Here is a 15,529-nt window from a genome sequence, read left to right as displayed (position 1 = left end):
TATACCTATACCTCTTTTAAAATAACACTGTCTTGATTACTTTAGCCATACAGTAAGCCTTGATATTGGGTATAGATTTTTCCTGCTCTATTATTCTTTGTCAAGATTTAGCTATTCTAGAACCTGAGTTCTTCCATATAATTTTGGAATAAGCTTGTCTATGTTTACAAAAAACTTTGCCGGGGGTTTCGATAGGAATTGCATAAAATGTATGGGTTAATTTAGGGAGCTAATATCTTAACTATGCTGAGTTTTCCAATCCATGAATATGGTATGTTTCTCCATTTACTTAGGTCTTCACATCTTTTCTCAACATTTTGTAATTTTCAGCATATAGATCCTTTATATCTTTAAACTGTAAATCTAAGTATTTTGTTTTACTAGATGTGATTATGATATTGTGTTTAAATTTCAGTTTCCATATGTTTATTTTTAGTATATAAAGATGAAATTGATTTTTGCATGTTGATTCTCTATTCTGAAATCCTGCTAAACTCACTTAATAGTTTTAGGAATTCTTTCATAGACTCTTTAGGATTGATATATATAGACCATAATGTCATCTGAAGTGAGACAGTCTTATGTCTTCCTTTCCAATATGTACACCTTTTATTTATTTATGCTTGCCTTATTATGGTGATTAGAATTTCCAGTACTGTGTTGAATGAGATGAGAATGGACACCCTTATCTTGCTCTTTTTTAATTTTGTCAGTTTCAAAAAGTTAATTCCAGTATAATTAACATACAGTGCTATATTAATTTCAGGTGTAAAATATACTAATTCAACAATTCTATACATTGCTCAGTGCTCATCATGGTAAGTGTACTCTTTAATCCCCAACACCTATTTCACCTATCCCTTTACCCACCTCCCCTCTGTAACCATCAGTTTGTTCATCTGTTTCTTGGTTTGTCTCTTCTTTTCTTCGTTTTGTTTCTTAAATTCCACATTTGCGTGAAATCATTGTACTTGTAATTCTCTGACTCATTTTACTTAGCATTATACTCTCTAACTCCATCCATGCTATTACAAATGGCAAGATTTCATTCTTTTTTGGCTGAATAATATTCCATGGTACCACATCTTCTTTAGTCATTCATCTATCAATGGACACTTGGGCTGTTTCCATAATTTGGCTATTGTAAATAATGTTGTAATAAACATGGGGGTGCATATATCCTTTCAAATTAGTGTTTTTGTATTGTTTGGGTAAATACCTAATAGAATGATTACTGGATCATAGGGTAGTTATACTTTTAACTTTTTGAAGAATCTCCATACTGTTTTCCACAGTGGCTGCATCAGTTTGCCTTCCCCACAATAGTTAAAAGGGTTCCTTTCTCTCCATATCCATGCCAACACTTGTAGTTTCTTGTATTTTTTATTTTAGCCATTCTGACAGGTGTGTAGTGATATCTCGTTGTAGTTTTGATTTGCATTTCCATGATAATGAGTGATGTTGAGCATCTTTCCATGTGTCTGTTGGCCATCTGTAGGTTTTTTTCTGGAGAAATTTCTGTTCATGTCTTCTGCCCAGTTTTTAATTGGGTTGTTTTTTTGGGTGTTGAGTTGTGTAAGTTCTTTATATATTTTGGATTCTAACCCTTTATCAGATATGTCATTTTCAAATATCTTCTCCCATTCAGTAGGTTGTCTTTCAGTTTTGTTGATCGTTTTCTCCACTGTGCAGAAGCTTTTTATTTTGATGAAATCCCAATAGTTTATTTTTGCTTTTATTTCCCTTGCCTTAGGAGACATATCTAGAAAAATGTTGCTATGGATGATGTCAGAGACATTACTGCCTGTAATCTCTTCTAGTATTTTTATGGTTTCAGGTCTCCCATTTACATCTTTAATTGATTTTGAGTTTATTTTTGTGTGTGATGTAAGAAAGTGGTCCAGTTTCATTCTTTTGCATGTTGTTCAATTTTCCCAACACCATTTGTTAAAGATACTTATTTTCTTTTTCCCATTGTATATCCTTGCTTCTTCTGTTGGAGACTAATTCAACATATAATCATGGGTTTGTTTCTGAGCTTTCTATCTTGTTCCATTGATCCATGTGTCTATTTTTGTGCCAGTACCATGCTGTTTTGATTACTACAGCTTTGTAATGTAATTTGAAATCTGGAATTGTGATGCCTCCAGTTTCGTTTTTCTTCCTCAAAATTGTTTTGGTTATTCAGGGTCTTTTGTGGTTCCATACAGATTTTACTATTATTTGTTCTAGTTGTGTGAAAAATGCTGTTTGTATTTTGATAGGGATTACATTAAATAGATACATTGCTTTGGGCAATATGGACATTTCAATATTTGTTCTTCCTATTCATGAGCATGGAATATCTTTCCATTTGTTTCTGTCATCTTGAATTTCTTTCATCAGTATTAACCAGTTTTCAGACTATAAGCTTGGTTAAGTTTATTTATAGGTATTTTATTATTTTTGTGTAATAGTAAATGGGATTGTTTCTTAATCTTTCTGTTGTTTCATTATTAGTGCATAGAAGTACAAGGGATTTCTGTACATTGATTTTTGTATTCTGTGACCTTCCTGAATTCATTTACCAGTTCTATCAGCTCTAGTAGCTTTTATACATTTAAATATATAAACTGAGTAAAGTCTTTAGGGTTTTCTCATCTTATGTGCAAATAGTGAAAATTTTACTTCTTCCTTACCTATTTGAATGTCTTTTATTCCTTTCTTTTGTTTGCTGTGGCTAAGATTTCCAGTACTATGTTGAATAAAAGTAGTGCAAATCCTTGTCTTGTTCCTGATCTTAGGAAGAAGGCTCTCAGTTTTTCCCAATTGAGTATGATATCAGCTGAGGGTTTTTCATATATGGACTTTATTGTGTTGAGGTATGTTCTCTCTAACCCTATTTTATTGAAGGTTTTTATTATGAATGGATGTTGTACATTGTCAAATACTTTTTCTGCATTTACTGAAATGATCATAATTTTTTTAATATTTTCTCTTTTTGATGTGATGTATCATATTGATTACATTTGCAAATATTGAACCAGTCTTGCAACCCAGGAATAAATCCCACTTGGTCATGGTGAATGATTTTTTTAAATATATATTGTTGGATTCATTTTGCTAACATTTTGTTGAGGATTTCTGCATCTATGTTCATCAGAGATATTGGCCGTAGCTCTCTTTTTTTTGTAGTGTGTTTATCTGGTTTTGGTATCAGGATAATGCATGTCTCATAGGACGAATTTGAAAGTTTTCCTTCCTCTTCAATGTTTTGTAATAGTTTGAGAAGATTAAATATTAACTGTTCTTTAAATGTTTGGTAGAATTCACCTGTGAAGACAGCTGGTCCTGGACCTTTGCTTGTTGGGAGCTTTTTGATTACTGATTCAATTTCACTGCCAGTAATTTGCCTGTTCAAATATTTTATTTCTTCCGGATTTGATTTTGGAAGATTGTAAGTTTCTAGGGATTTATCCAGTTCTTCTAGGTTGTTCACCCTTATCTTGCTCTTGATCTTAGTTAGGGTAAAGCATTCAGTCTTTCACCATTAAGTATGATGCTAGCTATTGGCTTTTTGTAGTGCTCTTTATTAAACTGAGGTAATTTCTCTCTATTCCTAACTTGCTGAGAGTTTTTATCTTAAATGAGTGTTGAGTTTTCTCAAATTCTTTTACTTCGTCAACTGATATGATCATATGATTTTTCTTCTTTAGCTGTTGATGTTTTATACTACTGATTCTCAAATTGTTGAACCAGTCTTACAAATCTGGACTAAATCTAACTTGGTCATGGTGTAAAATTCTTTTTATACATTACTGGGTTTGGTTTGTTTATATTTTATTGAGAATTTGAGTCTAAGTTCATGAAAGATTAGTCTGTAGCTTTTTTTTTTTAATATATTGTCTTCGTCTGATTTTGGTATCAGGGTAATAATAACCTCATAAAGTTAGTTGGAGAGTCTTTCCTCCTCTTCTATTTCCTGGAAGAAATGATAAAATTGGTGTTCTTTAAACCTTTTTTTTTGTAGTTTTATTTATTTTGAAAGAGAGAGCATGAGCAGAAAGGGGGGGGGAGAGAGAATTCCAAGCATGTTCCACACTGTCAGCAGTGCCTGATGTGGGGCTCAAATTCATGAACCATGAGATCATGTCCTGACCCAAAATCAGGCTTAACCGACTGAGCCATCCAGGTGCCCCAAAATTGGTGCTCTTTAAATGCATGGCACAATTCTCTAGTAAAATCCTGTGGATCTAGAAAGTTCTTTTGGGGGAGCTTTATAATGCATTCTTCTAAGTTACCAAATTTCTGAATATAGTTTGTAGTATTTTCTTATTACTTTTTTAATTGATGCAAGTTCTATCGTAATATCACCTATATTGGTTGTGTCTTCTTTCTTTTTAATCTTTGTCAGTATTGCTAGGGGCTTATAAATTTCATTGATTTTTTTTTCCCCCAAAGAAACAGCTTTTTGTTTCATTGATTTTTCTCTATTGTTTTTCTGTTTTCAACTTCAGATATCTCTGCACTATTATTTTCTTCCTTCTGCTTGTTTTAGGTTTACTTTTTCTCTTCTAGCTTCTTAATGCAGAGACTTATTTATTGGAGACCTTTTCTCATTTCAAATATAAGCATTTAATGCTATAAATTTTCTTCTCAGCACTGTTTTAGTTACTTCCCACATAATTTGATATGTCATTTTTCCATTTTCATCTACTCTATGTATTTTTTTATTTCCTTTGAGTTTTATTCTTTGATTCATGGATTAAGAGATATGCTATTTTCCTGTTGGTTTTCTATTATCAATTTCTAGTTTAATTTCATTATGGTCAGACATATTGTAATCATACTGTGTATGACTATAATTCCTTTAAATGTGTTAAGGTTTGTCTTCTGGCCTAGAATATGGTATCACAGTGAATGTTCCATGGGCACTTGAAAAAAATACATGTTCTACTGTTGAGGGGTGGAGTTCAAAATAAATTAGTTAAATCCTGATGCCTTATGATATTGTTCAGATTTTCTATATCCTTGATGATTTTTTGGTCTAGTAATTCTATTATAGAGAGAGAATTGCTGTAGTCTTCAGCCATAACTGGTACATGAACATTTAGAATCATCATGTCTTCCAGGTGGACTGAACCTTTTATCATAATGCAATGTCTCTCTTTGTCTCTAATAACATTCCTTGTTCTGAAGTCTATCTTACCATAAATTAATAGATACTCACGCCTTTTTAATTTTTATTACTGTTTGCATGACATATTCTTTTCCATATTTTTACTTTCCACCTACCTATATCATTGTACAGTGAGTTTCTTGTTGGCAGCATATAACTGGGTAATTTTTTCAATCTTCTCTGAAAATCTCTGTCTTTTGCTTATTATATTTGGACCATTTACACGTAAGGTAATTGTTAATACGTTATTCAGTGCCCCATTTATTATTTGTTTCCTCTGGTTCTCATTTCTATGTTTATCTTTTCTTGTTCTGGGAGTTACTTGAAAGTTTTTGTAGTACTCCATCTTGATTTACTTATATTCTTTTTGATTGTGTATCTTTGTAAAGCTTTCAGAATAGTTGTTGTAGATATTACAATATACATACTTATCACAATCTCTTGGCATTACGATTTAAATACTTCAAATGAAATATAGATACCTTACTTATATTTGGGTCCCTTACATTTCCCTACTGTTAAATATCATTGTCTTGAGTATCAGATGAATTATAATTTTTGTTTTAATCATCAAATATGATTTATACAACTTAGGAAAATGACAGTGTGAGGATTAATTTTATGTGTCAAACCCAGACTGGGCTATGTGGTGTCCAGATATTTGGTCAAATGTTATTTTGGGTGCTTCTGTGAATTTTGGATTGGTCTCACATTTAAATATATAAACTGAGTAAAGCAGATTGTTCTCCCTAATGTGGGCAGGCCTCACCCAGTCAGTTGCAGGCCTGAATAGAACAAAAGGCTGATCCTCCCTGAGTAAGAAGGAATTCTTCCTGCCTGACTGCCTTTGACCTGGGACATAATTTTTTCCTAACCCTAACCCTAACCCTAACCTTAACCCTAACCCTAACCCTAACCCTCCCTGAGTAAGAAGGAATTCTTCCTGCCTGACTGCCTTTGACCTGGGACATAATTTTTTCCTGTCCTCAGATTTAAACATTGTCTCTTCCTGGGTCTAATCCAGGCTGCAGGAAAAACTGCATCCCCGCTCTTCTCAGATGCCCCTCTGTAGTTCCCAGGTTCACTCAGGAGCCTGTGTACTCACTAAGCCCATAGGAAATCAGAAGAATGCTTCAGTTCTATTTGCCCCTTGCTAGGGGCCAGAAATACCATTGTCTTACTGTCTCTCTGGAGCCTCTGAGGCATCAGACTACTTTCTCTGGATCCAAGACTAATCTGTGGTTTCTGTTATTTCCACCCACCGCTTGGGACTAGATGGGGAAAGGAGTAAGGATCCTTCCCATGCAGACTAAGTTATCTAAGCTCTCTTCGCATTACCTGTTTCTCCCTTATGTAGCCAGAGTGTTCTTACAATATTTGACCAACAACAGTGTTGGGAAAGGGATCTTGCTACTACTCATAATGATTTCCTCGCTCAGGAAAAAAAAACTACATTGGTACATTCACACACACACACACACACACACACACACACACAAATGGTTTTAGCTGCACTCTAAGAGTCTTCCTATTCTTCCAGAAGCTGAGATTTAATGGTTTGAATTCTAAGTTTAGTGAAAGAACTGCCCGTGGTTAGGGGTTAGTCACTTCTTACCCAGAGAAATGGCTTAAGTCTCAACCACCACACTGTGGACCCCATGCTCACCCCTGCCAACCCCTACACTATAATGAGACTGACTGACAGGAGGCAAAGTTACCTCTGAAACAGACAGATCTTGGGAAGGCTACCTCTACTATAACATCCCTTCTCCTTTGTGGGGAAGATGAGCTACCACTTTCCTCTGTGTACCAGTCTGTTAGGGCTGCTGTAACAAAAGCACCACAAACTGAGTAGCCTAACAATAGAGATACATCATCTCACAGTTCAGGCAGTCCAGGTTTAAGGTGTGGCAGGGTTGGTTCTTTCCGGAAACTCTGAGAGAAGGACTGATTTCAGATCTCTCTCCTTGATTTGTAGATGGCTGTCTTCTCCCTGTGTCTCTTTACATCATTTCTTTTTGTATGTCTGTAAGTCCAAATTTCCCCTTTTTACAAGGATATCAATCATATTGAATTAGGGTCAACCTAACCCTAAAAATTTCATTTTAATTTACTTTGCAAAGTCCCAATCTTACAAATTCTGAAGTGCTGATGATTAGGATTCCAACATATCTTTTTTTTTTTTTCCAGAGGGACAAAATTTAGCCCACAACACTCCCCAAAGCCAAGCAATGGGCGAAAAGAGAGAGTGACTCTTTGTTCCTTGATTATGTGTCTTCTTTGTCAGTGGACTTCCAAGTCTCCCCTGTGCTACCTGAGCAGGCAAGAAAAATGTGGAGTCCCCCACACCCCACTCCACTTCTACCTGCCTGTGCCCCAGGAGCTCCAGGTTTTGAAGAGGAATGTTAGTTGTCAGATGTATTTTGCACATTCCCTCAAGCCCTAAGAGTTGATAAGTACCTAGATAAGAAGAGAGGACACAGTCTCACCAGGACTGCCACAATGTGGGAGAAAAAAGCACACACAATTGAGGAATGGAGTCTTTTGCTACAATGTGGGGGTAAGCCAGGAGATGCAACTAAATTTCAGGGATTCCCAATGCCTAAGGGATACTTTGGGGGAGTTCTTCATCCAGAGGGGCCATTAGGAGCACTTGTGACCCACAGACACAAACAGAATAGTAATCCCCTACCAAGAACAGCACTGCAACCTTGCCAAGGCTGTTAGGTAAGGCCACCTCCACCCATCCATCCCTACCTAGGGAGAAGGACAGGCCAAAGCATGGGAGGCTGGAGGCTAACTGTATCCCATGCTCCATTCTAAACTCCAGGATCTATCTAGCCAAATCTTAATCCAACTCTGACATGGATTTTTTTTTATATAAATAGAGCTGAATCATTCAAGTCAGAATACTTCTGAATATTCAAAAGTGAGAAGTTATGGGCTGAGAAAGTGTTAAGGGAACTGCTATCCAGCAGGAAACAGATGTTTGATAGATCAAAACTAAAGAAAGTGACTGGAAAAAATAAAAGCATGACAGTCTTGTTCCTCAGTGAGTTGAGACTCTAAATAGTAGATAAGTGTACAGGCACACACACAGCACTAAGGCACAGTCCACTTTAGTGCCTGCTGTTTCACTTAGCATGAGATCGTGGACAGATTCTCCTGTCATTAGGTATTCTTCAAAAAAATAATTTCTTAAAAAAAAATATATATATATATATATATAATTTCTTAATGTTTATTTATTTTGAGAGTGAGGGTGAGAGCAGGGGAGGGGCAGAGAGAGAGGGAGAGAGAAAATCCCAAGAAGGCTCCACATTCTTAATGTGGAGCCCGACACGGGGCTTGAACTCACAAACCATTAGATCATGACCTGGACTGAAATTGAATCAGATGCTTAACTGACCAAGCCACCCAGATGCCTCCCAAATATAATTTTTAATGCCTATAGTTTCTATCATTCATCTTATAAATGTACTATAATGTATGTAACCTTTCTTCTATTGGACATTCAGGATACACCTAATATTTTGGAATTATAAATCGTGCCATGAGAATCTTTGTACACACATCTATGTTTAATTTCTGTTTCAAAGAGAGAAAAATATTGTAATACCTACTATTTTTTTCAAATGGGAGGATTAATGTTAACCACTTCCAGACATCAACTGACTTGTCTTCATCATATGCTAAACCCATCTTCTGACAATGGATAATTGACTATATTATCAGTATATGAAAATTGCCCTTTACATCTAATGTAAAACTTGAAAAGCTGACTCATTTTCTTACCCATCTTCCCATATACTAATATTGTCTTATATTAGATGATGAACTATATTTTACTAATAGAATACATCCATAATATCCTGGGTATGTCTTAGCTAAATTTATTCATGTCAGCTAATTTCATTAGCATGGAGAAACTCATGAGTCGGAGCTTTACATGCCTAATTTCAAAACCCATCAAAGTGAGATAGTATGCCACATGATAGCAACCATTTGTGACCACAAATAGACCAAACACATAGGTCTGACATTAACCTGAGTGTTACTGCATGGCAGAAAATGGCAGCAAAATAGTGACAAAGAATAACAGCTTCACTACTAATTAATTAAATATGGTTGGAACTCTCCATCTTCCATTTCCATGCCAAATTATTTCCTCTCCATTCCTAGTCTGAAAATTGGGGATAATCGTAGTAACTACTTCAAGGTTAATGAAAAGATTAAAGGAGAAAATTCCTATAAAGGACCAAAACATGTCCCTTAAAATATGATCAGTTAATGTTAGCTACTATCACTAATTAGAAGTCACAGGTTACCTCAATCTAGGCATAGATGTTTGGGTTCTAACAGACAGGATTCAAATCTTTACTCGGGGCTATTTGCTCTCTGACTCAGACATAAGACAATAAATCGGTTTTCAACCTGACACCAACTCTATTTCAATATGCAAATACAGATATATTAATGCATCTAATACTTATATTATCATATAATAAAGACACAATGGAAAAGTAATTTTCTACTATCATCATGAATATGTGTGTCATATCCTCAAAGTTCCTTTAAGTTCTCTCACCGCACACTAAGTATTGACTGGGGAAAATAATTTAATGAAATTCAAGAAGTATAAAGAAGTAGTTAGGTTCAGCTTTAAATATAAAAATTATGTCTTTATAGCACACACACAACATTCAGTGGAGCTGAATACGGATCACAGCATAACTTCACAAAGTAAGAAACCATGTAAGAGCACCGAGTGAAATCCCACCCAACGGCTGCTCTGCATCATCAACACTGCAGGGTGAACGAACAGTTTGCTGGAATGGAATGTGGAGCTCTTCCACTTACGAGGACGCTTATCTTGACCTCCCTCATAAACCTGGGTAGGAGGCCCCGTTTTTGTGCAGATCTTCACCACGGATAAGAGTAAATTTCACATTTTCTTTAGTTGTGTCCGAGTGAAGATACCCAATGACCAGCAGTGTGGAAGAGGAAGGGCTGCCTAAGATAAAGGATTTGAAAGAACGTTTCTCAGATTCAGGACAGATGCAGGAAATGTGAAAATTCCTAAGCTTCTGCCTCTACCCAGCCTACAGGACAGGGTGAGAGGTAAGAGGTGAGGCAAGAAGGTGCTTGCAGTAGGCCAGAGCTCAGAGGTAAGCCTTGTTGGTTTTGGCAATGCCTGTTCCTATTGTTAGAACACCACTGGCATGTTGCTGCCAGCTCCCTAAAAGAATATAACATGTCTCACACTCAAGATTAATGCTCCTTTTCTGCACCACGGGATGTTATAAATAAAGCTGTAGCTTTTTATGTACTATCAAGTAGTACGCTACCCTACAGAAAGCAGATGAAGGAAACCCAAGAAAGCCTAATTTTGCAGAGAAGGGGAACAAAAAACTGACATCACTGATCTATTTTAAACACATTTCAAAATACATTAGGAAATGTTCACACACTATGGGAATAAGGACCAAGTCTACAATCCAATACACAAAGTGTGTGTGAGTGTGTGTGTAATGTTTGTATCTGATATATATGAATTTTATACACACACACACACACACACACACACACACTCACTGAGAAGTAACAAACAGCTCTTGGAATTACCTGTGGGGAAAAGAATACAGGTTATTGTGGTGGTAGTTTCATGGTGAAAGAGGTCTTGTTCTAAATCCTTCACTCTCTAGAACAGCGGCATCTCTCCCAATAGCACATGGAACCCCTGGGCCTTTCCACCTACCTGCGCTGGTGTTGGTGCTGGGGCTGGCCAGCAGCTGCCCAGAGCCCTGGGCTGGTGGTGGGGGCTGCCCATCACTCAGCTGCTTGACTCGTTTGCGGTGGGATTTACCGTTGTAATGGACCTGGGCCTGGGCTGCGGAGTTCAGCTGGATGTTGCACACCTCACAGAAGGAGAACAGAATTTTCTTTTTCTCTTTACTCAACTGGTCCTCAGGCCTGTCATTCTTTAACCCCTTTTCTTCAAAGCCCCGTAGAAAAGTTGCCATATTCATAATACCATCTTCAGGGTAGTTGTTAGGGCTTAATGAGTACTTCATACCTGAAATTTAAAAAAAGTACAAGTGCTTGCAAAATATATGCTTTCTGATTTTCTAGTACGATTACAATTAATTTTCATGATATGGCTTCAGCTAAAAGTCTCCCAGCTGCTCAATGGATGCTCTTTGAAAAAGTCATCACAGCTAACTGATTGAACAAATATGGTCTTTGGACATTTTTTTCTGTCTGTAGTGCTTCCTACTTCATTCCTGACCCACCCTCCTTCCATCTCTCAATTCCTTTGCCCTTTTAACTCCTGCCCACCGCTTAATCTTAGCTGGAAGAATACCATCTCCAGGCAACCCATCAGACCCGGTTTTCAGCTCATATAGTGACTGTCCTTCAGAGTATAGGTATGCATTTCATACATAGTTGTGCAATTTGATCTATGAGGGAAGTAACTTCATTTCTGATGTCCCCTAGGCCTAGAACTGTACTGTTTAAATAACAGGCACTTAAATACCTTTTGGAGGAAAGAATAAATATTATGAACCCGGAACTGTGAAAAAGGGTATGTATAGACACAAAAGTATATATAATACATGCGCACCTGCCAACAGTCACATACCCTAACCAGGGGAGGAGCTGAATAACAAAGATTAAAACATAGTATGTCTGCAACTTACATTAGGTTGTGTTCCAAAAGCCCCTTTATAAGTCAGCCAATGGGAATTTGAACATGCTTTCTTACAGTTGTAGTGAAACAAATTGTATTTAGGTTTCCAGATTAGCCCATAAATATCAATTTAATTTTTGATGAGGTTGAAATGCAGAACATCTGAAATAAAAAATAAAAGAAATACAATAAATGGTAAGCTAATAATTGAAAATTAGAAAAAGAGTAGAGTAGACTAAGATATAATTTTAAAGTACTGATTTTTTTTCTTCGTGTAGTTAGATAAGGGCATACTGATAGAGTATAACTTAAATGAAGATTTTAAAGGAGACTTTTCAGTACCTCAAGGTCCTTGGGTGATAAAGATGGCCTTGGCTTTTTATTTTGCTCAGTCCCACTTTAACATACGTTATTTTTTCATTTTATTTAAGACCACTATTACAAGCATTTTCATACTTAATTAGAAAACCTCGGATTTTTCCCAGTTCCTTTTTCCTAAGGAAAGTCACTTTACTAGTTGAACAGAACACCTCACTTCTGACACTTCTGGTCACCAAATATATGGAAGTTTTTCCCCAAGCCCAGCAATTCTCTGTGACACCAGCTGGGTGTCCTTCAATGTAACTCAATTTTGACACTATATACCCAGAGAGAGCATCAGATCACACAGGTTAAGGGCTCAGTCCCACAAGACTGCCCCTAACCCCCCCACCCCACACACACTTCAGATTGGCTGAGGTGAAGAGTACTGTGCTATGAGGAATGAAGAATTCAAATAAAGAAAGGATTGTGGTTTATGAGGGACTTCTGTCTATGGTGGAATGACATTGGCTCTAAGCTATTCTGTTGATCCATGGTGACTTAGAGCTGTATGAAAAGGAATGACGAGCTACAGGCTATTCTGTATTTGGAGTATTTACCTATTAAATGTTTAAAATTCAGAAAATGAATTATAGCACAGGCTATGACCATAAAGATAGAGGTTGATTCTATGTATACAGTGTGCCAAAAAGAACACCTTATTTATGCCCATACACCCTATTGCAAAGTGCCATTATGTATTATACCATAGGCTAAGTCCTAACCTTCAATGAGTTGTCAGAAAATTGCTAATTTCAATATGTAAAACCTGTGTGTCCCATAAGTATTTTATCCAGATGCCACCATTTTAAGGAACCCCATTTCACAAAATTTATTATAAAATTTATTCAAATTATACATAAATGAGGTTTGAGCAATTTCCATAGGTGAGTTGCAGAAAATAATTGTTATAATTAAAATAGGATTTAACTGCAAATACATCAATATTTTTGCTTTTATCCCCTAAATCCAAAGCATTATGGTTTCACAAAACCATTTTTCTTATAAAACTTTAGAAAATATCAGTGCCACATAAAAGTTATGTTCAAATATACTCCTTTGTGTTCTCTCAAAATATTACAATTTATAAGAATTAGCTGAACTAATTGATAAAGAGATAAATAATTTTAAAATGAGCTCATCATTAATATATTATGCCCTATCTGGAAAACTAATCCATTGTAAAACATAAGTACAATCAAACATCATTTCTAACCTTGCAAGGATAGGTCAGATACCAACCCACTGAATCACTGAAATCTAAATCAATTCAAGCAACCAAAATCCTTGACTCAGCTGAGGACTGATGACACTTTTATCTGAAAATTTAATTCAACTTGGAGGTGGCTGGCTTTGCCTATTTTGCTAATTAACATATGATGTTTCACAGAAAAAGGACATACATCAAAATGTTCCATTTTAGGTTTGAAATCTAAAAAGTGATTTCTTTGTATTATCTTATAAAAGATAAATCCTGCTTAGCTGTGATTTTCTGATTGCGATTTGTCTTAGAAATACATTATGCTTTAGAGTTATTTAAATATACATATTCTAACTAAAAAGAAACTTTTAAAATGAAATGAATAGCTACATTAGAATTCTCCTGTAAAACCCTTCAGAATCCCAGCATCCTTCGTAATCTTTATCCCTATTTTACTTCCTCCCAGAGTTACTCTCACAGATAATCCCATAAGCCTCCAACACCACATTCATGGGCCACTCTAGGGAGAAGAGGGTACATTCTGTCCACCAAGTCCCAATTTATTAGTCCTGGCTCTGGCTTCACAATTTCCTCCTCTCAAGGGGAAAATATGTTTAGCTCCTCTTAAGAGCCACTTTCAACCAGAATATCTTTCATTCCAGAGGTCTTGAGAAAAAGACCTAGAGATGATAGAGAGGCAAGATAGCAGAGTCTCAATGTACACTTTTGGCCTGTGATGATATAATTTCTAGGCTTATAATATGTGTGTCACTGATGTTTATAATGTCAATTTTCTGGCTAGGGGGAAGGTAAAAGTGAGTTTAAGTGGAAGAAGAATGAAAAATCTCATTTTCTGTTTTAAAGGTTTTTGTTTGTTTTTTTTTATCAGACTATCTTAAATTTCATGTTTCACTTGCGTAGGGAAGAAGGATCTTCAGGGGTATCCATTCTGAAGTGGAGCAGTAGGCAGCATTCTGCTTTGGAATGCCATGCAAACTTACCTGCAGGTAAGAGAAGCCAGAACTAGATCAGGTACTCTGTGCTCTCTTTGTATGATTTTAACAGATTAGATGGCCAATCATTTAACATCCATGAAAGAATAAGATATTTTGGAACAGGTCAAGGAATAAGAAATTTGGTCCTTGAGTCGCTGCTTTTGGGGAAAAATATATGATAGGATAGGGGTGCCTGAGTGGCTAAGTAGGTTAAGCTTCCAACTTCGGCTAAAGTCATGATCTCAGGGTTCATGGGTTCGAGTCCCGGTTTTGGCTCTGTGCTGACAGCTCAGAGCCTAGAGCTGCTTCAGATTCTGTCTCCCTCTCTATCTGCCCCTTCTCCACTCGTGCTCAATCTCTCTCTGTCTCAAAAATAAACAAACATTAAAAAAAAAAAAAGCAATGTTAGTAAGCTGCTTAAAAAAAAAAAAAAAAAAAGCTGATAGGATAGTCAGTGACTATCTAAAGGAGTGACTTTTAAATGACCAGGATGTGATGCATCAGGAAAGTTTATACCCAACTTTCCTGTGTAGTTATCCAATTGTTTTTTATAATAAATAGAAATTTTTTTATAATAATTATGATAAATCAGGAAACTAATTCAGAGGTAAGATATCTCCATTATGCGTGTGGAAAACACATTCTTTGACACAAAACTGCCACACCAGACAGAGAACATGGGAAGAGATTTCCTCACTTCTACATAAGTATGTAAGGCCCTGCCCCACCCCATGGATTTATTGTCTCATTTTCCAACTCAAGTCAATCAGTTTTATCCATTTCTCATTCATTCTTTAACCTATAACAATCTGGATCATAACCCTTTTCCAAATTTAGTAATTCTCTTTGAAAAGTCACTATAAACACTTCCTTTTTTTCAGGAGTTTTGGGGTTTTTTATTTGTTTTTTTTTTTTTAGAAAGAGCCCATTGCAAGAGACACTTTTTTTTTAATGTTTGTTTATTTTTAAGAGAGACAGAGACACAGTGTGAGCAGGGGAGGGGCCAAGAGAATGGGAGACACAGAATCAGAAGCAGGCTCCAGGCTCTGAGCTGTCAGCACAGAGCCTGATGCAGGTCTCGAACTCACGAACAGTGAGATCATGACCTGAGCTGAAGTTGGACA

General features: G+C 36.3%; 1 protein-coding gene across 3 annotated transcripts in view; it reads right to left on the bottom strand.

Annotated features, from left to right (window-relative positions):
• Window positions 1–11,232, bottom strand: part of ZNF385B (zinc finger protein 385B) — a 318,788-nt gene extending 307,556 nt beyond the window's left edge. For all 3 annotated transcript variants that reach the window (XM_047085894.1, XM_047085895.1, XM_047085896.1), the window contains exon 1: window positions 10,917–11,232. In XM_047085894.1, coding sequence (XP_046941850.1) covers window positions 10,917–11,232 — 316 coding nt within the window. The remainder of the gene's footprint in view (window positions 1–10,916) is intronic.
• Window positions 11,233–15,529: the final 4,297 nt, after the last annotated feature.

Source organism: Lynx rufus, unplaced genomic scaffold (genome assembly GCF_022079265.1).
Source record: "Lynx rufus isolate CCGP_SWC_20201006 ecotype Redwood Valley unplaced genomic scaffold, mLynRuf1.p SCAF_2, whole genome shotgun sequence".
NCBI classification, from domain to species: domain Eukaryota; kingdom Metazoa; phylum Chordata; class Mammalia; order Carnivora; family Felidae; genus Lynx; species Lynx rufus.
The sequence above is the reverse complement of the archived record's forward strand: the minus strand, read 5'-3'. Positions and strand labels throughout refer to the sequence as shown.